At 45.9% G+C, this 26513-nt stretch overlaps 1 protein-coding gene across 2 annotated transcripts in view; it reads left to right on the top strand.

Annotated features, from left to right (window-relative positions):
* Positions 1-25514, top strand: part of TBX5 (T-box transcription factor 5) — a 45189-nt gene extending 19675 nt beyond the window's left edge. For both annotated transcript variants that reach the window (XM_026119219.2, XM_026119218.2), the window contains exons 7-9: positions 3027-3118; positions 14780-15006; positions 23482-25514. In XM_026119219.2, coding sequence (XP_025975004.1) covers positions 3027-3118; positions 14780-15006; positions 23482-24065 — 903 coding nt within the window. In that variant the 3' untranslated portion in view covers positions 24066-25514. The remainder of the gene's footprint in view (positions 1-3026; positions 3119-14779; positions 15007-23481) is intronic.
* The last annotated feature ends 999 nt before the right edge of the window (positions 25515-26513 follow it).

Here is a 26513-nt window from a genome sequence, read left to right as displayed (position 1 = left end):
TGAAATAGTTTGCAAGTCAGACAAAAACCAGCCAAACAAAATATTTTCCCTTGGCTGTTTTCTAAAGCAGAGATTCACCAACTTTCTCTCTTTACTTTTTTATTACGTACTTTTTGTTAAGTCCAGCTTGGACTCTCCCGGCTCTGTGCCAGGGCTGATGCCATGAGTGGCACAAGAACCTCTGCTAGGGAAACTTTGATCCGAAAGCTCCTGGTGAAATCCATCTGAAACACACCAAAGAGCTGAGACCTACTTTAAGACCTACTGTAGTCATTGGTTTCCAGACACCTTCAATGTATCAGATCCCTAATTTTAAGGCAGCTGAAGTCGGTTGTGCTTGGTTTAGGGCTTTCTGCTACCAACACATTAGTCAATAATGTTGTTTGTTAGAGTGTTCCCAATGAAAGTTAAGAGACTTCTCTACTCGTAAAGCAAAGTGTTTGCAAGCTCAAGGTCCCAAATGATATTTTGTCTGACATTTTGTGGGTGATTAAAGGCTTAATTCATCCCGCCTCCAACAAGGCATTTAGCTGAGGTACTCAGGTTAGGGAGCTGGTTGTTGACGGCTCCCTCTTTGGTGAATGAAGGGAGGTGGGGACCTCTGAAGGGAATCCTACCCACCTCAGAGCCGAGGGACCCTCTGGCAGTTCCCATCTCCCTCCATTGATTCTAGCAGGAATGCCGGGGACTGGGGTCCTGTTGCAGGCACCTTGGTTAAAACGTCAACGGTTAGGCTGAGATGAATCCAGGCCTTTGTACGTTTGTATTTTGATGCCAATACTCACTCACTGAAGGACTTCTCTTATGCAAGCAAATACTGCCATTGAGTTCGGCAAGTAAGGACAACTCATACATTTAGTGTGTTTCAGAATGCAAGTTAAATAGAGCAAACATTCAAAATATTGAATAATACCTATTATTCCTGGTATTAGTGCCACTACCTTTCTGGCAGAAACTGATAGACAGTTTTTCTCTTTGCAAAATACACAGCTGGTTGTCTAATTATTTCGTGTTTTTAATTATAAAATATGTCTCTATTTTACTGCTAGAGAACAGCTCAAATGGCAAATTGAACCAAATAGATTGTTCACCCTTCTCTTTGAAATCTGAAATGCAGGGCAAAAAAACCCCAGTGATGTTTTTATGTACTAAATTAGGTTCTAGTTTAATGGGAATGCCCGTGAGGACAAGGGTCTGGGTGATGGGGTCTCTGTGTGAGATTTGGGGCTAAATTAGGCAAAAAAAGAGCAAATAAACCAGTGGCCTTTGTGAAAAACAAAAGAAACAAGCAGAGAAGTTATAAGACAAGAAAACAGCAAAATAATCTGGTAGTGCAGGTACTTGGAGGATTTTGATGTTGACACTAGCAGAGCCAGAATTTTCTCTTTGAATTTTGGCAAAGAGGTGGGTCCAGTTGTGTGTGCTTAACTTGGTGAACCCGAGCCTCTCTCTGTTCTCCTGCCGTTAGTCTTGAGCTCTTTCCTTCCTGTTGGCCCAGTTTCAGTAGGAAGGAAGGATAGTGTCTCCCCATAAAACGCAGTGAGTTTGTAAAGTCCTCTAATGGCATATATGGGGTTGTATCCCTTCCTGGGCAAGTGGAAGTGGTTCTCCTGATTCCTGGCTGAGTACTCTGATTGCTAGGCAGTCATGGAGGAAGGGAGGAAAGGGAACTGCTCCCTCTTCTGCTTGAATTTTCAAAGAAAGCTGAAGGGTGGTAAGGGACCTTCTACAGAGGCTAATTCTCTCCTCTCGCTCCAAGGCTGTGGTTCCCTATTTGGTAAAGATTTGTTTCATATCAGAGCGGGCTCAGGGCTGTGTTTCCGTTGAACGAGCCAAGGCACACAACAGAGAGCTCGTGCTGGCTTTGCACTGCCGTGCCAGCTCTGGAGGAGCAGCTGGTGTGAGACCAGCACTCAGGGCAGTGCAGATAGATCGCACCTGATCTGGTTTAAGTCCTGCCATATAAAGCCATTGAAGTCTTTGCAACAAATTTGGAAACAGCGGAGTGAGTTTGTATGAGATCAGCACCTGAAGCAGTGTGTCTGGGGATGGTCCCGGTCCACAGGTGGGAGCCCCCAAATCACGTTTGCTTAAACATCAAACCCTGGCTTGAGAAAACCTACTCACCCAAATCCTCAGGAGAGATACGTAGAGGAAAAGACTGCACTCCTTTGAGCATTGCTTTGGGTAGGTTCTCTACACCAGCTACTTTAACTGTTTAATTTAGACACTGCAAGAGCACCAAAGCTGGGTGTCTGAGGGGAGTATTCATCCCAGCAAACTTCAGGCACCAAGGGTAGCTAACCAGGTAAGAAAGCTAGTACCCCTTAATTCCTTCTGGAGTTAATAGAGAAAGAAAAATTACTCCAGGGCATGATGGTTAGACCTGGAATTTCCCTCAGTATGCCATGTGCAGTTATTAGAGATGCAGTGCCTACAGGTATGGAGTCAGCTGGGGAAGCAGGTCACATGCAGAGCACCTGGAATAAATGTAGATGGTCTGAAATATAGAAAGGGCAAGCCTTACCAATCCGAGTTAAAGGATCTGAAGTCTGAGCTGCAAGGCTTGGGTCACAGTTGTGCACTGATGAGAAAATGCCTGTTGGTGTTGGATTTGTTCAGACAACACCACCTTCATCACTGATCCTGTGGTTAGTGTCACCCTTTCTGTCATAAGAGCAAAAAAAAAAGTGAGTAACTAAGAAAGCAGCTTTCCTCTGGTGAGGTTTTATTTTTGTTTTTTTTGTTTTTTTGGTTTTTTTTGGTGGTACAGTCACTCCTCTTAGTTATGGGACAAATCTGGGAGAAGTGAAAGGTTGATGATAGGAGATATTTTTCCAGTGAGGAGAGCTAGAGGAAGGCCCAGCTGGGATGCTCGATGGCTGAGCTGAAGGATGGCCTGAGTTCCTGAAAGCTCTTCCCCCCTCAATCCACAACTGTTGACTTGGTTTTAATAAACAGTATCCTCACTCTTCCAGGCCTTGTCTTGGACTTACGATGAACCCGTTCCATTTCCTCCCTTTCAGATCACCCAGTTAAAGATTGAGAACAACCCCTTCGCGAAAGGTTTCCGCGGCAGTGACGACATGGAGCTCCACAGGATGTCCAGGATGCAGAGGTAACATGTGCCTCTGTTGTGGGAAACCATCTGGGGCCACCAGAACCGCCTGAGTTTTGCTTTGTATGCCACTTGTGGCTTGAGCTAAGCGAGAACTTGGTGGGGGTCCCATCTCTGACATCTGCTTGTGCATTTTATGTTAAACTGTTGAAATATCATCAGGATGTGGGGCCAAAATCCAGGCCTTTCTACTTGAAGTGAATGCCTTAGCTGCTGGGATACAGATGCAGGATCTTACTTGTGGGTTGTCCTTTTGGCCTCAGAAACCTTCTATGTCTTTCTCACGTGTCCCCATCCAGAACGACCTCTAGCTTCTTGCTAACCAGAGCTCTCTGCTGCTTCATGTGGGTTTAAGCCTCTTTAAAGCGACAAGAGACTTGGACTAGCTCTGGCAACTGCTGGTCACTAGGCAATTAGAGAAGAGCTGCTGGGTATCTTTTCCCCAAGTGGCAGTGCTTTAAAGACAAAGCAGTTAGGCTCATATTTGGTGAAAGGCCTTGTTCTGCGAGCAGGTCTCCCTCTGGAGACCTTGGTGCTATGTTGTGTTGGTTTCTGGCTCTCGGAGGGTGTTTGGCAGGGGAGGAGTGCCTGCCAGGTCAGTTCTGGATGTGCACAGAGCGGTTTCAGATCAACAAAGGAAGGTATTAGAAAATGTTGGGATCTCCAGGGCCAGTTGGCTGAAGAGGACTTTTTGGATCTTAGTTTTGGATTTAAGCATTTAAGCTGAAACTTAAGCCTAAATCCTGTTTAAAGTCCTTTTCTAAATGTCAGGTCCTGCCAGTAACTAGCTTCATGCCTTTTACTTAATTTGGAACAATATCCATGCATCAAGTTACTTCCCAGTGTAAATGTTTTGCAGGAAAAGTGTCATATCCATGATTATACCCAAGACAGACATAGATGCTCAATATAGCATTTTCCATTCAGGAGGGCAGGAGTGACTCAGATCCCGTGTTCTCTGAGACCAGTGGAGCTTGCTCTTGATGGAGAACTATAGGGACCTGTATTTTGACCTTCTGTTTTAAGGCCTCTCTCTGACTGTCCAAGGAGCCAGAATCTGATAGCTCCACACTGTAAGTGGTCATTGCAGTCCTGAACTCATGTCAGTACAGATGCAGAAGTCTCTTCTAGTTGCCTTATTTGGTGACCTGAATACAGCTCTCCATAGCCATGCAAAGTGCACTGGCAGGCAACAAATAAAGCCTGTAATCCTGCAAACGCTTATATCCGTAACCTTACTCAAATGGGCAAATGTACTCCTATGTACAAAAGCTTTCAGGCTCATGCCCAGAAAAGCCAAAGAATAGAGATATATGTAACACTTACTCTTCTCATTCTAAATCATCTCTGTGGCCTTCTGAATGTGCCCTGTGTTCCCTGCCTGCCTACCCTTTCCAGTGACTGCACAGATCCTGGCATAATAAGTCAGTCTCTCTCTCTCTCTCTTTGGGAGGGGGTGCACTACCACTTGAAATAGCTTTTTTTTCTATGCCAGGCCCCTAACCTCTACTGGGACTTGAATAATGATGTCCCCACACATTTTTGCTATTAAACCACCCTTTCATTATGGTCAATGGAAAGACTTGAACGTTTACATTCATCACAGGGCTTTTGGAGGGGGAGGGAGGAGGTAAAACATTGAAGACTATTAGTAGCGTTTCATGCCATACGGATAGCATGGCACCTAGCCATGCTGAGCTTGTGCTAAAAATTGCTTGGCATTTTTATGCAGGCCTGCGGTCATAGTTGATGATACAGTGAACAGAAACACTTGGAATATATAAATACACACACTCAGAACTGAAGTGGCTGAAAGGGTTAAAACACACAGAGTTGACTTTGCAGGATAATTTCTGATGCTTGCTTCCTAAATAACTTATCCTCTGTACAGATAATACAGAAATTACTCTGTACCTTTACAAAGATGTAATTTTTAAGGGAGAGCAGGATATGGTTATTATATTAAAATAAAGACCCATTCAGGGCTGGAAGTATTAGTGAAATATGCTCCCACCTTTGTGGGTTTTTTATATATATATTTATGAATATATACTCTCTCTCTATAAAAATATATGAAAACATATATAAAATAAACCATATATATATAAAAAATAAATTATATATATATAATAAAGAACCATTCAGGTTTGAGTATATTAGAGAAGTATGACCCACCTTTTTGGTTTTATACATGTTTCATATATAAATATATATTAAAATATAATTATAACTTCTCTATATAAATGTGGATGTCTCTGTGCACCTATATAGTGAAGTTGTTCTCCTAATGATGGACCCATTCCCTAGCTGACATATATTGGTATTTCTAGCCTGACTTCAGTGGAATGATATCTATTTATGCCCTCGGAGAACCTGGCTGGATATATTTTTAGTGCGGTTGCTTCACCGTAGAAAAAAGGTATCTGGAAAGAATATGCTTTTAAAAAAACAGTGCACAGCATTTTGTACCGGAAACTGGTGACCTAACACTCATCAGGTCACTGATCATCTCATTAGGGATTGCAGCCATAGAAGGAATGAATTTACCATGCTGAGGAAAGCCTAGGCACCTTTATGTTTCCTTTATTCAAAGCTCAAATGTTTCTTAATTCTGTGTGTGGGATTATTGCAGAGGCATATTTCATACTCGATAGCAGACCTAGGAGAAGCAAACCCCAGCAGACAGGGCTGAGAGGTGGCACTGACCCAGCTGGGCACAAGAGCTGCTTGGTGGTTCCTTGTTTTCAGGAAAGCTGCCCCCATCCATGATCAAAACATGAACCACCCCAACACACCCACCCACACCTCGGAGCAGCCTCAGGGGCCTGACCGCAGGTGAAGACGACTTCCAGCACTAACCCTTCAGGTCTTGATGTGTTCACCAGCGCCTGGATCGAGTGGGAGTAGACGCATGGTGGCTGAAGATGCCATCTGCAAGTAACATCTGCAGGCTGAGCTGGGTATCCAGGCTGCTCTGTACAAAGTGGAGAGTGATGGGCACTTTTGGCACGCAAAACTGCTTTTCTTTGAGAAAGCAGTTCATCACACCTGTTCTAGGGTGGGGAGAGTAACCCCCTGTCTATCTGTCTCACTTGCAGAAGAGGTCTGAATGATTTGCTTAAATAGATGACTAGCTTTCATACAGCTAAAATTAGATAAGATAAATTCCATCCGAAGCAAAAGAATTCTCACCTGGCCTGCTCTGGTGGTCTCTTTGTACCTTTAGGCTGCCACAGGATCCCAGCATGGGAGGGAAACCAGTGTGTTGGGTCCAAAATTATTCCACTCAGCTCAAGCCAGGTCCTGCCATGGGGTGCAGTAGAAGTAGGCTTAGGTGACTGTGGAGTCTTGGCCTGATGATTCGTTTGCTGAACACCTACTCTTTGGCAAATGGTAGGGACTGAGGGAAAGAAGACAACTTTCAGAGCCAACGGCAAGCTAAGAGCTAGGTCTTGGGTGCCTTGTTGAGAACATTTCCCTCCATCTCTGCGTGCCTCTGTGTGCTCCAGCCAAGCGAGAGCAGCACATTAGCCCAAATATCCTCTGGGGGCACGAGCTTTGCAGGGTGCATGTGGATGTGTTTGCAAGTATGTCCTTTTCTCCTTTGCAAGGCTCTGTTGGTTGATTTGGTTTGTTTTCTCCTCCAGTTTCTCAGAGGAAAAGTTAATGGATCTGTCCAGGTAGAAAATTTCATTCAGGAGTGTTATTAAGCCTTTCAGCAGCAGATGATTTCATCCCAAAAGAATAGACACACTCCAGAAGGATCCAAACACCAGTGAACACAGGCCTCTGATACATGTTCATCCTCCATTCCTTTGCAAGGTTCATGGGACCCCTTGAGCAGTTTCTTTGACAGGATGTGTGCTCTTGGAGAACACGCTTTTTTAAGTTTTCAGGTTTCCAAGCATGAGATCAAGTTTGTTATTTCTCTGATTGAAAAAAGGAACACATGTTAGAGGAAAATGTGTATAGGGGTCTGAGTTATACTGCATCTGTATCCTGCGGTCTAGCTGAAACTGAAAAACATAAATCAGGTAAAAATTAAGTAGCTGTGATGATGGAAATTTTAGGCAGAATGTTCTTCTCAGATCTCTTGCCCCACTGTCTTGTAAGAATTCCTTTCGTCTCTGCATAGGACTTTGGTCTGTGCCAAGGGAGATGTGGTGTGAAGAACAAGAGCAGAATACTCGGGAGAAATCCAGAGGGTGAAGTTTATGTGGAGAGATGATGAGTTCTGCATTGCAGATGCCGGTGTAGGACTTTGCCCTTAGAATTCCCCATGCATGACAGTCAAAGGAGTCATATTAATGCAACATAGCTATTGAGTGATTTGGGGGAGTTGCATGCAAGTCACACCTTTTACTTTTTTATTTGTGACTGGCAAAAGACAGCAGGGGAGAAGTGTTTGTGGGTCTGGGTCTAGAGAACTGTGAAAGAGCAATTCTGTCAAACGACTTTACTAATTTTTGCTGATCAACTGTAGCTCCCATTGGCTTCATCTGTTATTATGGGTGCTGAAGAGCTTCTGAAAAATCAGGCCCTAGTTATTGTTCATTCAAATTAATGCAATTAATCCTTGAAGCTCCATATTGGGAAAGCTCCTGAGTGGGAGGATAATTACAAGAAAGAGTGGCTCTTAGCTCCTTTAATGGGTATTTTGGGCGTTTTCAAAGTGCCACAAAAATCCAGAATGATGCACTCCACAGAAGAAGAGCAGCGGTGTTGGTTTGACATTATGTATATGTTTTCTCTGTCAAAGATCATAAGCCATAGTTGGCTGTCTTTGGCATTAATCCACAGCAGTCTTCCTGGCTTCAGCGGAATTATTCCAAATTTTTGCCAGCGTAACTGAGAACAGAATCTGGGCCAGACCCAAGGGATATAAAGTCAGTACCATGATTCAGAACTGGCATAATGGAGAAGATGGTGTATGCTTGGGTGCCAGTAAAACAAATGGCTCAGACTCCCCAGGGTCATCTACTCTGGCATGGTGACATACTGCTGGGCAGATAGACCTATTCTGCTTAACTCAAGCAGGTCTCAGTCCACTGCAAATGACCTTGCTCTCATTGCATCTTTTCATCCATTTTCATTTCCCATGTTCTGTCATTGAAATTTCCCAAGAGCCACAAGCTGTCTGAAACATTTTCAATGTGAGACTTCGAGTTGCAACATCTGCTGGAGCGATGATGCTTTCCTCCAGCAGACTGGTCCCTGAGGAAAGTTTTCTGGTCAACATCCCAGTGGAAACTGCAGGCTTGAACTGCATTCTATAGATTTTAATGGAATTCAGATGAAATCCAAAATAGAGCTCTCTGGATTTCACTGGAGGGTATCCACAGCTCTTTAGAAGCAAGAGAGTCAGCTCGGGGAATGCAGGTTAGCTGCGATTTCCTCCGTTGCCTCTGCTTGTGGGGGATCTGTCCAGCAGCAACCGATCTGCAGAAGTTCTGCCCAGCATCAGTGCAGATTGATGCTGCTCCTGTTGGACCACATCCATTTTCTGTCTCCTCTCGTATTTGTCTCACTCCAAACACAGGCAACAGTACACGTCTGCAGGAATCTGCTTTTTACCTGCCTGATGATGATAGGTCTAGATCTTCAGCAGTTTCACTGCTGGTTCTTGGATTCATTGTAATGGTCATTGTAATGCGCTGTTCACAGAAGTCATGGGAGCCCCACCACTACTGGACCCCTTCGCATGCTGGCAAGAAGGTCAGGACATTTAATAGGCTGGACTAATATGCTGCTGTGAACTGTCTCCTGTATTTCTCAGTGGACATTTTGACTTCTTTTCCTAGACGTTCAGTCTAGAGCATTATTTTCTGTGGGGTTGGCCTGCAGTCCCCACGCAGAGAGAGCTTATATTTGATATGAGGTAAGACTGAAGGAAGTACTCAGTAGTTTCTCTCCCACCAAGTCCTCTCATGCTGTAGATTGTCCAGTTAAGCCTCTTCAGACATTCTCCTGAGAGTGGTTCTTTTTTATTACAATCAGCTGGAAAGAAGCTGAAATGAATGCACATTGACAATTGACAATTGTTTTCTGGTTTATTTTATTTTCCTGGGAGATGGTATATTTATTCCAATCACTTTTTTTCCTCTTCTTCTTCCTATATCTTTTCTGGCTGACTTCCATTTCTTTCCCACTCCCTAGTCTCAGCAGGAAGGACAACAAGTGGCGGCCTGGGAAATATAAAATCAGTTGCCTTTGAGTCATGTTTGCACATCTGGAATTAGGGTCTGATTCTGCACCAGAGTATCCATGGGTGCTGAGTGGATGGAGGGGACAGGACTGAAAGGATAGCAAGCATATATCCTATCTGTTTATATGTGGTGACTGACCAGGGAGGAGTTAAAAATCTCATGATATTTTGGAAAGAGTGGAGGGAAATTGCTGTGTTTGACCACTTTACCCATCTCTGACTGATATACCTTAGTTCAGATTTCAAAAGATTAGGAATTACCATCGTGAACAAGATCTAGACAGTGCCCAGCTTAGGTGCTTCAAAGGATGCTATGAGATCACGGCAGCAGCTAACTACGGGGAAATCCTCTTCCACATCATGCCTCATCTTGGCTTCAGAAAGACATTGATTTGATCCTCGGGGCCTGACATTTAATAGCTCTTCTGAAGTTTTGTTGCCATGAGCTCCAGAAATTCTGGAGATCCTTGATGTAAACCGCTTTGTTGCAAAAGTATCAGCAGCACCTTCTAAAACCATTTGCTTAGGGCCAGTAGGGAGTGGATCTTTCACCCCAAAGACTGGTTATAACCTATGGACCCTTTGAAGAGATTTTTAACAAGGTTATTGTCTCCAGGCTGCATGTACTATGCATTGGCTTGTACATTAGGAAACTTCAAGTCTGCATGTAAAAAAAGTTGAAAATTACTCCTTACAATGTAGTGGTAAGCAAGAAAGCAGACTAGATGCTGTTCTGTGAAGACCTAGATTTACTTTTTTCCACAAACTTTTATTATTTTGCAAGGCCTATGATGTTTCCAGCGCTGAGATTACAAAACTTTCTTGAACTCTCTCCTTTGAGTCCCTTGGTAGATATAAATTTGTGGCATAAGTGGTCTGATAGAGCCATGAAAAATGATCTTATAGAGCTCCACAGTCTGTCATGTGACTGCATCATTTTTCTGGGAAGGGAGAACATGTCACGAGCCATAACAATGGGACTGAGTTTGCTCTTTCCACCTGCTAGATGTCTGATTCCAGTGAAAGTGCTCAGGAAATGCAGGAAGGAGTCACTTGTAAGGCCTTCTTTGTAGGATTAGGGCTATATGATGAACTCTAAAGAGGAGTGTGTGTACTACTAGGGAGCAGCCATGCAGATGCTGGTGTCCAAACCTATGGGTTTGGGAAAAATCTAACTAAATGGACATTCAGACTTGAGTCAATACTTCCAGACTGAGTCATTTCACTGCGGAGTTGAGCTGCATCCCAACTCGTCTGGTTCTCCCAGATTTTTTTCCCCAAACATTATTTTTTTTTCCTGCTCCCAAACAAGACAGCTTGTGGCTTTTCTCTGGTGCAAGGACTCTGGGTTCCTGGTGGGACCCCAGCATCTGACCAATGTAAGGTGACCTGTAGCACCGTCTTGTATTCTCAGTCTCCTGCTGGCAGACTCTCTTGGTCTCCACACAGTAGGACACCGTGGTATCAGGCTCATCTCTCCAAGAGATCATTCCTGGAGCTGTGACAGGTGATTTCCCTCCACCTGGTCTCTCGTGTCACTCATGCAGGTGGATGGGTCATAGAGAGGGACATGTAGGCTTTCTGCCTCCCTTTCTGCCTTGCTCCTACAGCCTTTCCCTTCTCTTTGGCTCCTGTCAAATTCAGAGAGGCACGTTGTCCAGATGATGAGGGAGCCTCCCCAGATCCACGGTTCAGTTACAAATCTGTCACAAGCTTCCTACATGGCACAGCACAAGTTACTTTGCCTACTTTGGCCTCAGCTGTCCATCTTTCAAATGGGAAGCAAAGTAGCATTCTTTTTTCGTTGCCCTTCAGCTATCTCGTCTGCTTCTGCTGGGACCATGGTGGTGCAGAGATTGTACAGCACCTTGCACAACGTAATTCCCCTCTTCCTCGGCATCCCTCTCTGCTATTGTAATGCGCAAACTACGGAAACCAATTATTCATCATTAGCCCTGCAGCAGACTTTAAATAGACCAGTGACAGCTTCCTGCCTTGTAAATTCTTTCTCTAACCAACTTTTTTCCCTAATTTTACAATTTTTAATGCAAAAAAAAAAAAATAGTGGTCCGTTTACACCCCCATATTAAACTGTAACTTGCATTCTGGTCCAGCAACAGCAGTCTCTTCCTTGCTGTGCAGACAACTGCCTATATTGCCAGTGTAAGTCAGGCTTTAATGCTTTTTTCCCCTGTCCACTTCACTGCAATTTTTTGCAAAGCAAAAGTTCTGGACACAACAATAATTTTGTGTCAGTGATGAACCAAATCTTTCATTCCATTAAACTCTGGCCCAGGATTACGATCAGCTATTTTGGGAATAGTGACTTTTAGGCATTGGGGAAAAAAATCACATACATTTTTAAAGACCAAAGGACAATCTAAAATGGTAGCTGTGCGCAAAACATATTAAGTGTGCTCAGGAAAATATATAAATTTTTCAAAATGAGCGTTGCTTTAGAAATTAATAAAGAAATGTCTTTGCTAGAACTCAGTCCCCATAAGGAAGAGAAAGGTAGAAATACAGAGAAAACTGCTTTTTTGTGTAGAAAAATAACAAACTGAAGGAAAGAGAATTTTTAGGTATTTAGTTAGAAAATAGTTTAGTTCCCCTCCCAAAATAGTTGATTTTTGGCAAAAATAATACCCCAAATGCTTTGACTGAAACAGAAAAATATTTCAGTTGGAGAGAAGTCACTGTGATGCCTTCAGGGGACTGCAGTTTGGAAACCTGATGTTCCTATTCCATCTCTAGAGTGGCTCCCTGCTGCAGTCGCATCTCCTGTGGAGCACCACAGCCCTCTCCTACGACCGTGAAGGGTGTCATTTCCACTGGGAAATGCAGTCTGTGGGAACGTGGTCCGTGGCGCACAATGAGTCTGGGATCCTGACTCCACCTATGCTGGCATTTCAGGATGAAAATGTTGCAGTTTCAGGCTTATGGCTCATTTACAGAAAGCAGAAACCTTCTTACTTTTTTGTCAAGGAAAACATAATCATGTTAGATTCATCCCTCTCAACTGCTGTAACAAAGAAAGTGCTGATTTAGGTGAGAGGTATCCAGGATGGGGGTTGCTTCTCATCATAGTGCTTTGCACAGTGAGACTCTGAGGCTGATTGGGCTCCTGGTGAGCTGCTGTGATAAATTACTATATGAAACTCCCACGCAGATCTAATCCCATGTGGGAATGGGGTGAGGATGACCCACTCCTAAAGAGACAGCCAATCCTTCAGCCCCCAGGAATGGGGACAAATCATGATAGCATCTCTAGATTCTCCAAAAGAGCCACCAGTGATGGTGGATAGTATGGCACCATGCTATGGTATGTTCCTCCTCTTCCACTGCAGCTTTTAGGCACCCCCTCGATAAAAATGAGGCTCTGTCTTTTTTGGAAGAGGTGCGTTGGAGCTGAGGAAGAAGGAATCAGCCAATACATTTGGTACTCTGATTAGGAAGGAGAGCAAAAGGCAAGGTCCCTCTGTCATCTCTCTGCAGTCCATACCCTTGAAAGGGGAATGTGGTGGGAATGCGGTTTCAGTGTGTCATGTTGGTACCGTTTCCATGAGGATCCATGCATGAAGGTAGAGTACAGGAGAAGGCAGGTCAAAAACATGGTCTGGCAGGGTTGGGAGATCCCTTAGAACCTAGGAGGTTTGAAGGTTGTGGCCCTTTACCTTTTCAAAAAGCCACAGAAACTGCCCTTCAACAGGTGCTCCTGGGACAGAAACTCTACTGTTGGGTGTCCACAGATGTCTGTGTGTCCTCCCTGGAGCCCACTACATACCCTGGCATCTGTTGGTGCATTGTGTATCGGGAGGGACAAGTCTCTGCTTCCACCCCAAATCTGTTCTCTTTTGTTCTTCACGCACAGCCTGGAGTTCAATTCTGGGAACAAGTTGTGCAGTCAGCCATCCCAAGTGGGTGGAAAGCCATGCTCCTGCTGTCCCCGTGAGGACGAGCAGTTGGCTTCCAGGGGAAGAAGCCCCACCTTTGGAATAGGTTCTGCTTGTCAAGCCACTGCTGCCCAGGATTTGGAAAGCTTTTGGGGCACAATGAGAGACACATTTGGTGTTGAGTTCCTGGGTGAGTTTCCCCTCCAAAACAGCTTGGTTGCTAATGTTTCTGGCAGCCACCACAGGGGTGGTTTGGATGAAAGCTCCCTGCTGTGAGTAGGTTTATATAATTGGTATTATTACATTTTGTAAATAAATTCTGAGTTGCTACTGTGACAGGTCCTCTCCAAGGAGCCTAATCAGACAGGATTCAGGGCTTCCTCCTGCATGTGTGTAGGGCCAGGCAAGTCAGTTCAAGGCAAGGTTTGAGGATCTGTTCTTGCTCCAGCATACAAGCCTTGATCAGGTTAGTAAGGTAGCTGAAAGGCAGCTTGGTCCAGTGGTTTTAACTTCAAAGAAGAAAGCCTATGTTGTGATCTGGGTTCTGGTTCTTGGCTGCTCTGAGCCAGGTACCTCACGGCACTTCACCAAGGTGCTGTGGTGCTACCTGCTCTTAATGCGTCTTACAAAGTCTTTGGGTTCAGCGAGAGCCCTGTTGACTCAGGCAGCACAGGAGGAGACTCTCGTCTCCTCTGGGGCCTGTGTGTTACTGGGTGGAAGACCCAGAACTCAGCCTCAGTTTTGCTTCCTGCAGAGCAGGAATAATCTTGTCCAGCCACATTGCTGATGTGTTCGAGAAGTGTATCCGAAAAGCACAGCAGGGTCTTGTAGGAGAGGAGACGTCTAGCCAGTGTTGGCAAAGCGCCCCTGCTTCGAACCAGTTTTCAGAGCAAGGGAGCAAACTAGACTTTCCACCCGTGCTCACCCTCCTGGTCCAGCTCCGTGGAGGCAGGCAGCTCTGGCGTGCATGAGGTCCTGGTGATTTATTTATTTCTCTTCTCCGAGCGCTTTGGAATGGTGCTTGTTCTCTGGTGTCGAGATCCCTATCTGAGGACAGCCAGGCTGTCAAAGGCTGGGGAAAAGGAATGGGGACAGCTACCATAGGGGGAAAAAGTAAACCTAAATATTTAATTCATGTCCAAATCAGCTTGGTTCCCTGTTAGCAACTTGGCAGAAACAAGTTTTTTTTGTTTTGTTTTGTTTTTTACACATGCACACATGCGCATATACAATATGAATAGTATATAACTTATAAAAACTATCATGAAATGTAAGTATAAATGTTTTATACATCTCTGTAACTACATATGTCTATTCTATGTATGTGTATAAAATAGCTGTCATGGTGGAAGAGGCAGAAGTCTAAAGAGAAAGATAGTTAAAGGAAAGCAAAATAAGAGACAGCATTGTACCGATGAAGCGTGACAGGGCTGCAGTCTCCTGGGCGGATGGCTCTATTTCCCTGAAAGTCTAAACCAATACCATGACACTAATGTGCTGCTTTCATTTATTAATTCACCAATCTGTTTGTTAATTAATTGCTTTTCTGCCTTCTTCTTTCAGTAAAGAGTACCCGGTCGTTCCCAGGAGCACAGTGAGACAAAAAGTGTCCTCGAATCACAGCCCGTTCAGTGGCGAGACCAGGGTCCTTTCTGCCTCCTCCAACCTGGGGTCTCAGTATCAGTGCGAGAACGGGGTGTCGAGCACCTCCCAGGACCTGCTGCCCCCTGCCAACCCGTACCCGATCTCCCAGGAGCACAGCCAGATCTACCACTGCACCAAGAGAAAAGGTCAGGCCTCGGTGGCTCCCTGCTCTGCTCCCGCGACACGGCTTTCCCGTTCCGAACACGATTGCTGGCGTTACTTTGTGTGGTTTTCCCTTGCCCGCAGGCTTGACTGCACCAGCCTGCTTTATGGTGACACCGTTTAAGATGAGGGCTGTGCTCTGGAAGTAGGCAGCTCCCCTGAGCTAGGTGTAAAACTGGTTTCACTGGTATTAGCTTAAACCACTTTTCTTCTGCTGGGCTGGGAGTGAGCTGTGCGGAGGGGTGGCAGTACCTTTTACCCAAGTTGAATCCACATTCAGGGAGATAACTGGTGCCAGAGATAAAGATGACTTGTCTGTCTCTGTAGCCCCTCACACAGTGTTAATCTGCAAGTGTAGATATAGATTTTGCATGGTTTTTGACTACGAATCTTACAGATGCGAGGTATTTGTCCAAATATAGAAAGCAATTTCATTTAAATGCTTGGTCTAGGGAATGGGGCACAGGATTGAAAATCATGCTAGCCGTGTTCATTCCCCTCTGGTGCGAGTGACCTGCTTTGGCAGAGCTCGAGGGCTGAAACTGAGAGCGTTGTACTCTAACTGATCAGTGGTTCCTGGCACGACGAGTCCCACGGTATCGGCGGGATAACTGCACTCAGGAAGGAGGGAACAGCTTGCAGTTTCTCCCTTCTTCTCTCAAAGCAGTGGGAGTTCCCAGATGCACAAACGTTTATAGGAGTGGAATAGAAAAAGCCTCAGATCACCCCCACCTCAGACACCCAGAAGAAAATAGGGAATTTGCGGGGCAGAGTGCAACTTTATGGGGCAAGAAGGAGAACTTGCGGCCCACCACTGTTCCCTTTTCTCAGGATTTAGACTACATGTTGCATGGGAAATGATTAACAGGAATCGGCCTGCACCATGGCATTGGGATGCACCAAGAGCTGCTAAAGCCCCAGTAGCTTCTCCTTCCAGCAGACCCCTTCCTGCTTCCCCACTCAGCCCTATCAGTCAGCTTTCTGGTATTATTTTTAGTCATGTAACCCCTGGGGTGCTGTGATGTGCAGTGTAGACACACAATACAAGGCAGCGGGTGGTGGGGAGTGTTGGCAGTCCCGTGCAGATGAGGCAGGAGGGCTACAGGAAATGTGAGTCTCTTGCATCTCTGGTGAATCCTCTGAACGCTGTTTCATTGCAGTGCGTATATACACATACAGAGTCATAAAAAAAAATTTGAGAAATCTTAATATTTTCCTGATGTGAAACTGAATCAAACAGTGGAAAAGAGGCATTGTTTTCTAACCAGTTGGCTGGATCCCTTGCACTCATATAGGATGTACCAAAGCTGTGACTGGAAATTGTGATGCTAGACTTGAGCTAGCTCCAATGTTGGGAATTAGGAGCAGCAGTAGCCTCCCATAGTGTCCTGTAAGATTGAAGGTGGGTTGTGCGTGAACGTGGGTGTGAACCACAGGGACACAGCTGGAGTGCCACAAAGCCTCACTGTTAGTGATGGGAAAGCAGGTCACGTTCACCCTTGGCGTCCCTCTGCCCGAGATCCGGCCTCGGTGCTCCTTTGCCCTGGGAGCTGAGCTTTCACCGGTCCTCTTCCCCTTTGCAAAAACTAAACAAAACAAGCTAGTCCGAATGCCAATAAACCCTCTGGACAATCTGCGGCTGCTGTGTGTCCCCGCACCGCAGGGCAATTCATCATTTGCCTCCACATTGTAAAGCGATAAGGAATCAACAGAGGTTTCCTTCCAGTTTTGGGATTCCCGCTAAGTGGTGTCTCCATGGGTGGTTTCCCTCAATCCCCCAATTATCTCACTTCCTCTTATTGTCACAGAAGAGACGACTATCTGCCCTGTAATAAGCTCCCCAGCCCCTTTTGGCCTGCATGGCCCTCGCAAAAGTGCGGGATACTGGCAGAGAGAGTCCTTGTCTGTACCGCTGATGGCCCCTCATTATCTCCACGATGGCTTGAGTGGCACAAGCAGTTAAGGGCCTTTTATCAAAGCCGCCAAATGCTTTAATCAAAGAGAAGCAGTGTCCTGTCCGATACCACCGACTTCTTCCGCAAAGCTGTACGTCTCGGGAGCCTGAGTCGCTGCTTTCCTTGTTGTGCTTTTCCCCCTCCCCATGCATCTAGTAAATCAAAAACAGTCACCAGGGCTTAAAGAAAAGAAACACAAAGTTAATGGGAAACAGAGAGCCAACATAAGCTGCCAAACAGCTCTTTGCAAAGTGAAATTAATTAAAAGTAACTAGAGATGAGCAGTTAGGTTCAGATAAATCAGAACATGATCCAAGGTTTCATCTCAAACTCAGACTGAGCATGGCACTTTCTTCTAGCACTGAACAAGAATCTTTATTAGGGAAAATAATCTTACCCATAACATTCCTCTTTTTCCTCCTCTTTTCCAGTCTTTCCTTTTTTCAGTGAAATATTAAGCTTTTCCTCACACCTCTACCACTTTCCTACTTTAACCTTTTTCTGCATAATTTCTAACCAGCCACACAATCTAACAAAAAAAAAAAAAAGAAAGAAAATAACAATGTGTTCACTCTTGATACATATCTGACCTTTTCCTGGCTTGGAAATTTGATTAATTTCCTTGGATCACTGGCTCCCCAAACATATTGACTCCTCTTCAGCCAGTTTAGGATTTGCCTCAAGTGGATTATTTCCTTTCTGCAAGGCTGTGGGTATGGACAAGTGCTCGCAGGGGCAGAGGGCAATTCAGCTGGGTTCCAGACGGGTACTTTCTGTAACAAATACCTCCACTGATTTCTATGATAGACTCTCAAATACTGCTTCTTCCAGCTGTGACATCTCATAGCATTTCCCTCCATTACTTTTAATCAGGAGGGAAAGTCTCGGTTAAGCTTGGTTAAGAAGAGATCTGTATTCTAGCAACTGAAAGGCACCTCATTCAACCTCTTCTATTTTTTTGGTGGCTCAAGACAAAGATATAGCTTTGTGGGTGACTGTTGTTCTTAGCTGTCAAGTCAAGATGGATTTGCTCTAGAGATCTGATATGGGCGTTACATTATGGGTGAGCAGCAGGGCTGTGAGGGGATGTTATCTCTGAAGGCTCCTCTGTGCTTCAGGGAGCAGCTGATCCTCTTCTGGGTAAAGAAGGAAGGGCATGTCCCAGAGGCCCAAATCTGGGAATTCCTGGTGCCTGGGCAGGACTCTGAGGATGCAGCATTGGGAATAACCCCAGTGTGGTATAATGGGGATTGCTGCTCCTGGCACCCTCTGAACATGTCGTAGGCTGCGGAATGGCAGTCCTCAAGGGCGTGAATCATCCAATACCGTATCCCAGCTCCATGTAGAGATTGCTTATGGCATTTCATAGAGACTGGTCTTGAAAGGATGGATTAACTCCAAAACTGTATCCTACCAAGTGGCCTCAGTTCTTGATATGGATTTTTAGGCTATGGTAAAATTCAGTTAGTCTTGCCTTTTTTCTTTTTGTTCTCCACCTCTCCATCTCTCACCTCTGTGTTCTGAGAAGCCCAAAAGGACTTTCCAGCAGACAGCTTGCTTTCTGTCTTTCATTTTAGCCCCATTTCCCAATTACAACACCAGGACTTGTTTTCCCTTGTGTTATCCTCTCTCTCAGGCTTCCCATGAACTAAAAAGTCGTCCCTCTAAACCTCTGCTCCCTCCCAGCCTTACACAATCTCAACCACTTGGCAGATTTCTGGGATGCTTGTGATGCTGAACCGGAGGCGACTGGAACAGTCTCCCTCGGGACATTATAAAAGTTGTCATGTGGGCACTCTGAGGGAGAAGAGGGAACGTGGCAAAATCCACCGGCTCCAACCGGTGAGGACCGTATCCTTGAGCCACTTAGCTTGCACATGACCCTGTCCAGGGGGAAGAATGTATCTTTCAGCTCCTTCCTGCTTTACTGAGGTTGGTGGCGATACAGCAATGCCTTTCCCCTTTCTCTTCAAGAACAGGCACTGTTAGGGGGCACAGACCTCTTCATTTTCTGAGCTGATTTCTCCCTATCCTACCTAGCTTTTCTTTGACTTGGAGAAGCTGTAGCCCAGGGCTGAAAAGAAGTCAGATACCCTCCGTATGATGTCTCCTTGGAGGCTTTGCTGCTCGTCCTGCCAGCATTAGGAGATCCAGTGAGGTGTCCATGGCTTGAGCTACACTGCAGCCGGAGGTGTGTCTGCAGCTTGGTAGATGCAGCTGAGAAAGGCTGGAGCCCAGAGCAAGGTTGTTGCCGCAGCACTGAAAATGAAGCAGAACCTGCCTGCAAGATGGGGAGCTGATGTGCACTCAGCTCTGTGCTGCACAGCCACATTGCTTGTGGGGCTGCAGTTTCAGCAGCTTCATACAGGCATCCTACTCTCCCGTCGGGAGGTGCCTCCTGCTCCTCTGCAGGCACTGCTGGCAACTCGCTGTCTCTGTAAGAGACTCCAGTTTTTGGTGTTGGATGTGTCTGCCTCTCAACCATTTCTGTCACATTCCCCTGCAATGCAGCCATACTGCAAACCTTACAATTGCTAGCTTAACTGGCACAGCCGTAACGCATCTTAGGTTTCACATGCTAGGAAGCAGGTCTTGTTTACTTTTTAGGGAAGCACATTTTGATAAGATCAGCCCTTTTCTTTTCTTCGACAGCCCTTGCCAGCTTTGCACATGGCGATTGGCTATTCAGACTCATGCTAGATTCACGTAAGAAGCTACATTGGGTAAGGCAGCAATGTTAACGATAACCACCCATTGTGTCTCCCTCACAATGTCAAGATGAACGTACTGTTATGCCTTTGAAGTGTGGGCAAGTTTTAAAAAGCAAAACAATTGGGTCCCATTCTTCATTGTCTTTGGTCCTGCGGAGCTGATTGTCACAAACTGGAAAGCGCTCTCCTAATTTTTACTGGGGAAGAGGCGGGCCCAGCATACCCTGCAGTCCAGAGATTTTACATGTTTGCATTTCACTCTGGATGGACCTGATCTTGGAATTGGGAAAATTCCATTTAAAAAGCCATTTGTGTGGTATTTACAATGCAGCTGAAAGCAGTAAGTACTGGAAATCTTGGAACAGCTTATGCTCTCGCTCAAGCTCCTTCATTAGATAGATCATCAAGTTCCCTGTGAGGGAGTCAGTTTCCACCCCATTCTGCAGGCTCCGTTTTCCTTGGACGTACTTCGGAGCAGCTTCTCCCAGGTGCTGGCTCCCGCCTCCTGCTTGGCAGAACCTTTTGCTTTTTGAGGTTTGCACAGTACGGAGGGGCTGGTCACAGGAGCTGATCACCACCCTTTGCTTCCAACAATAGCAACAGAAGTGGAGAATGGTGAGCATCTCCCAGGACTGTCAGCATCTCCTGGAGGTGTCCAGCACCTCTTAGGGCTCAGCGCCAAGAGAAAAAAAAGACAATGAAATGCTATCGGGGAACCAACATCAAGAAATAAACCCAGAGCAGACCAGACAATTCTCTGCTACGTCCATCTTATGCTGAGGAGGTGAGAAGACTTTCAGGAAGAGGACTGTGGCCTTGGGATGCACTATCCAGGCTCCAGGGAAGGTGAGGATGACTCTAAACTGCACAAAACGGAAATGTCTCCGAAAGGGCCTTTTTTCCAGTAAGGCAATGCAAGAGAGCTCCGTCCGACTTGTTCCTTTTGCCATTCACTTGCCTGAAGATGTTCCCTGCCCACTTCCAGGTCTGCCCTGTGCACTGTGGGAATGAAGTTCACCTGCTCCACTCTGGCTCCAGTCTCTGAGAAGGGTCAAGGGGAAATGCCAGCTTGGACTAGGGAGTCTGGACCAGTGTAAATTCACCAGCTGGGGGTCTCTGGTCTGCTTTATCCTGTCTAGCTTTGAGACGGACCGTTCTCTTCTCTCTTGAGAACTTCTTGAGGTTACACAGATGGAAAAAGCGTGAGGGAAAGGGGTCAGAAGGTAGGCAGGAAGAGGTAGGGTGAGCTGTAATCCTTCATTAGCCGCTGTGTTCCCTTTGGAGGTGGGTGCGGTGTCTTTAAATCTCTTACAGTCTGGACTGGCAGTGCCCTTCCCGTATATGACATCAGTAAGCCTGGATCTAGGAGGCCAGTAGAGCAATCACTGGAGTTTACAGAAGAAAAGGCACCTATAAGGTTTCCACTGAAATGCAGGTTGTTTTTGTTTTTCTTTCTTCACCTGTGATTAATTCTGGAAGAGGATCTGTAACTCACTGCAGCTCTACCTGGCTGCGCTGTGGCAGGGAGCAAAACCTGTGGACTAAATGGAAAAATCCGCAGCCGCAGGTTGTAAGTCAGGCACATTTTTGCACAATGGAAAAACAGAGTTTGACTGTTTTGTGTTGTATATTTAAAAAAATAAAAATAAAATAAACAGTCAAACCCCAAGCCAATGACTTCTAATGCCAGCAGAGTAATGTGGTTTAATGCTGAAAACTTTATTAGCAGAACAATGCTTCATTTTACAAGACAATGTTTTTCCACCCTCGTATTCTTCTAACTCAGTGGTCGGTTAGGGATCCAAAACCTTTAAGCTGTCTGTAAAAAGCTAGAGCTCGGGCTTTTATTCCAGATGTGCCTCCTGTTACAGATCCATGTTCAGGAACGAACTTAAACTGCTGCTTCCAACTCACTGTCTTTCGGGGAACTACATCTTTTCCACGGCCCCGGTAGAACATGAACCTGATTGGGCCTCAGGAGTGCGATACACTTTTATGTCTAGTTACTTACCATTTCAGCTATTTTTAAGATCTGATTACATTGCTTGGTTCCCCTGTCCTACTCTCAGCCCATATTTAAGAGAAGGCAGAGGTGCAAGACAACCACTGATTATCTGAAAGGTTCTGTACTGCTGGGACCAGGGAGCCAGGTTTTGTGTTTGTCAGGAAGAAAGTGTTTAATGGGACTGCAGTTCTCCAGCTGAATTTACAGGCAGCTGCTCTTACAGATAAGGTCAGAGGACCCCGAGGGGAAAGTCCCCACAGTGGGTATCTCAGTGCCAGAAGACCTGACGTTTTCCTGGGGTCGTCAGGCCAAGAAGACTAACGACAGCAGTTGCTCCAGCTGTACGTGCTGCACTCAGCAGGCACGCGAGTGGGAGCGATGGGTTATTTTACAAGCAGAGTGGGTGCACCTTTCAGGGGAAAGGGCATGGCTGTTTACAGCAATAGGGGTACGTGCGTGTTTACAAGAAACAAGAAGTGCCCGCGCTGCCCATCAGCACCTCCTGGAAGCTGGCACTTGTAGTTGGACCAGCACCACAAAAACACCTGTGTTTCTTGAAAGTGCTTTTTGTGGGGCAGATGGTTTTAGTTCTGTTAGCGGAGCTGTTTCTTTTTCTTTATATTTTGGGGATGAAAAATGTTGTGATGACTCAAAACATATTAATTAAAACAACTGAAAAGGGATATTACTTGCAATATTCCTTCAGATTTTAGCATTGTTGAAAGGGTGCTGGGCTTTCTGTCCCAAAAGGGCTTTAATTAAAGTGGGATTTTTTTTCTGCCTGGACCCGGATTTCTGTTCTTGAAGCAGCAGCAAAGCTAATCTGGGCCAGAACAAGTTCCCCTTCCCTTGCCTGACTGTCCTTAAAATCTCTTGGTGAAGTGCTTGTCCCTGGGAACTCTACCATCCATTCCAGCAGAACTGGATTTCATTTGATGACCCTGTGAATGAATAAATAAGTGCATATTCATTTATTCATTTTGTTTCACTCTGGAGAGTTCACCTAAATTGTTTATCTCCTTCTCTTGTTGGCTTCGGCTCGGCGAGGGATGCTGCAGGAAACAGAGAGCTCTGCAAGCTGAGCCTTGCTGTTTCTAGCTGTGAGATTTACTTTTCTTTTTCGTTACACTTGGCTTCAGCATGCAGCACGAAGCCTTGAGTGAATTTATGTGCCCAGCTGCCTTGGCACAACTAAAGACAGGGGCTGTAAAACTCCAGATCTGAATATCTTAACTCTGCCATCACTGATGCCGTCCCAGGGTGATTTTTATTGCAATCTCCATTTTGTGTCATTTGTCGTGGAAGTATATCATTATACAGGCCTTTAATTAACAGCATCAGCTCTGAGGCTCTCAGTTATGGGAGGGGAGCTCTGTTAGGCGCAGTGTATCTGCAGGCAGGAGATACTCTTCTGATGAAAATGCTGGCAGCCCAAAGGAGGCAAGGAACTTGGTGGTGTGATGGCTTGTGTGGGGATTCACCACGAAAGCTAACTCCCTTCAGCAGCTTTTAGCCTCGCTTTTCCTCCCAGCACTCCTAGCTAATCCCCTCCCTCCCCAGTTCAGCAGACAGGGTCAAATGCTCTGCTTTGTTGCAGCAGGATCAATTCAGACCACTTCCAAGGAGTGGGTCTGGATTTACGCTGATGTGACTGAGAGGAGTCTCTGCATCAGCTCCGTGCAGGCTGTGGCCTTGGTAAAATGAAGATAATACTGACAGATGGCAGAGCGGGAGGTTCAGCTGAGGGCACAGTATTGTTATTTGCTACCAGGATTTTTCTCTCAGCAGATGAGGAATGTTCCACCACCGAGCATCCCTACAAGAAGCCCTACATGGAAACTTCTCCGGCAGAAGAGGACCCTTTCTACAGGTCCAGTTACCCCCAGCAGCAGGGACTGAACACTTCATACAGGACTGAATCAGCTCAACGCCAAGCATGTATGTACGCCAGCTCGGCTCCCCCCACAGACCCCGTGCCCAGCCTAGAAGACATCAGCTGTAACACGTGGCCGAGCGTGCCCTCCTACAGCAGTTGCACAGTGTCTGCCATGCAGCCGATGGACAGGTTACCCTACCAGCATTTCTCTGCCCACTTCACCTCCGGACCGCTGATGCCTCGTCTCGGCAGTGTGGCCAACCATACCTCCCCCCAGATAGGAGACACCCACAGCATGTTCCAACACCAAACCTCGGTTTCTCACCAGCCCATCGTGCGGCAGTGTGGACCTCAGACCGGCATCCAGTCCCCCGCCAGCAGCTTGCAGCCGGCAGAGTTCCTGTATTCCCACGGAGTGCCTCGAACCCTTTCGCCCCACCAGTACCACTCGGTGCACGGTGTGGGCATGGTGCCAGAGTGGAGCGAGAACAGCTAACGAGGCAGTAAGGAAAGTGCAAGAGGATCAGCCATGAAAAGTTGAGAAAAGAGAAAAAAGGAAAAGGAAAAATACCCAGTCAGTAATAAAACAAGAGTGTTTTGCAAGACTCCTCTATCTGAATGTTCACCGGTAGCACTCGAGGGAGACAGACACTGATCTTGTCGTCTGTTTGAAATCACAGATGAAATAGTTCATTGGCCTCGTCGTGACTTGCTCCCCTTTTCTTTTGTCTCGAAAGAAAATCAGCAGATCAACACACTTCTCCCCTGACACATTTCCCGCAGAATTTGTGTTGCTGCCACGAAACCCCCATGTCCTCGTTTCCCCCCGCCCTCCTGCTCTTTTTGTTTTCAAAGGGACACGAAACTCCTGCTGCCTTTCTCAACAGAGTCAGAGTGCTTGAATGAAAACAACGAGGATGTTACTTTTTTGTGGTGTTGATGTTGACAATGTTATATAATAAATAATAATATATATTTTTTTTCTTTCAATTTTCTCAGAAAGACACCGACCCTTTTCAGCAAGGCTTAAAGGGGTGGATTTTGGAGTGGTGGTTTCTTTTATTTTTTAGTAGTACTATTGTTGTTACTTTTCAACGGAAAGAGGTATTATGAACCCACAAATGAGAAAACTTAGGTACCTACCTCGACCAGATGTTGTACCATGAGTGAAATTGCTCACCGCGGTGTGCTATGTTTCGTTATAAATGCCACGCATGCCCCAAAATGCATCTCGGAAGGAACCAGCCCAGTAAACGCATCTGCTTTCCAATTTGTGTGCTGTAATTCTCTCATTCGTCTTTCCTTCATGTCCCTCTGCCCCTCTCTTCCATCAGCTGTCTCAGGTGCAAGCTTGGAGTATCTTTCAAACTCGTCTCCTGCCGAATTCGTACCGGCATGAGGACAGCGGGGCTGCGAGCCAGCTGCAAACGGGAAGAGAGGGAGGGAAGAGGAGATGCAGACAGCAAAGGGAAAAACAGCATTCTTAAAAATGACGATGCCGCTTGTTTGTAATCCTCAGCTTTTGTTTTATTGGTCTTTATTTTTTCCTCCTCTCAAAAAAGGAAAAAAAGAAAAAAAGGGATACTCTTCTGGTGTGTTAAGCGAGACATTTAGCAAATGTGTTTAAACAGAGCAGAAAACGATTGTGAGAGAATGGGAGTGGGGGAAGCAAGAAGAGAAGAAAAAGCAAAAGTGTGTAAGTAAAAATGTCTGCTGCAGGAATCTTCAGATGTAAAATTTACTGGTACTATTTATTTATACATGGGAGTTCAAGTAAGTAACAATATGTCATAGAGCCAACAAAGCAGCTGATTCAGAGGGGTTTAAATTTTATTGATACTGAAGTTTGCTTTCTTGTCTTCTTTTTTTCCCTCTCTAAACTGTGCACACTTTCTCTATATAATTTACATATATTTTTAATTAAAAGTAATTCTAATTAATGAAAGAGGTATACCTGTGTGTCAGCAAATGAGAATGTGGGTGTGAATGCGTGGGAATGCTGGTATGTGTGTGGGAGGGATTATAGACAGATATCCAAAGCCATGTAGCTAAGGAAAAAAAAAAAATCCCTACCTAGCTACGCTTTCCTATTCTTGTGTGCCAATTTATGTCTAATAAATACCACATGCTCTGAAGTGCAAGGGACCTGCCCACCTTTTTTTTGGTTTGCCTTTGTTTTAAATAGTTCTTTCTGCTCAATGCCTGTAAGTTTGATTTTTATTTATCTCCAGTGGATGTCCACCATCACAACGAGGGAAGCTGTTAGGAAGTGATGGGCTGAGCCTGAGCCTGCTGTGTCTGGGGCTGCGTGTTTCTCAGCTACAAACCTGCCCCTGCCCAAAGAAGCCACGGGCACAGTGGCCCGAGGCAGTGTGGAGGTGCTGTAAGCCCAGGTCCACCAAGTCTTCCCCACCCAAATCGGGACACGGAGGGAGATTCACTCTCAGGCTCATTTCAGATAGTATCATTTTGCTGCCTTTCCCGCTGAGGTAGGCTCAGGAGATACCTTGGGAATCCAGGTAGGTGCTGGGGTGGCACGAGGAAGCCTTCGCGGAGGCGGAGCTGGCCCAGCTCCTCGTGCAAGTGAGGTCTGCAGGGGTGATCCTGGGGGGTGGCACCCTTGGCATGTGGGTAGTGTGGGACATGTCCAAGCCTCAGCGAAGGACAACAGGAGCACCCACGCTTTGCAGATCTAAAAAGAGATGGAAACTTGGTGCCGGAAAAATAAACAGATTGCCTGCAAGTGGGCTGCAGCAGAGGCATGACCAATGGCGGCTGGCAGACCCCTCCAGATGGCTGTATGACCATCCCTAGGAGCAGGTCAGCCAGGTGGTGGGACTGGCCAAGGAAGCATGTTCAGCCCAGCCCACCCCATGAGCAGCAACTCAGCTGACTGCAGAGCTGCACTGTGAACTTGTGGCCAGCCTCCTTAGCTGGCCTCCCG

Source organism: Dromaius novaehollandiae, chromosome 17, assembly GCF_036370855.1.
Source record: "Dromaius novaehollandiae isolate bDroNov1 chromosome 17, bDroNov1.hap1, whole genome shotgun sequence".
Lineage (NCBI taxonomy): Eukaryota > Metazoa > Chordata > Aves > Casuariiformes > Dromaiidae > Dromaius > Dromaius novaehollandiae.
The sequence above is the reverse complement of the archived record's forward strand: the minus strand, read 5'-3'. Positions and strand labels throughout refer to the sequence as shown.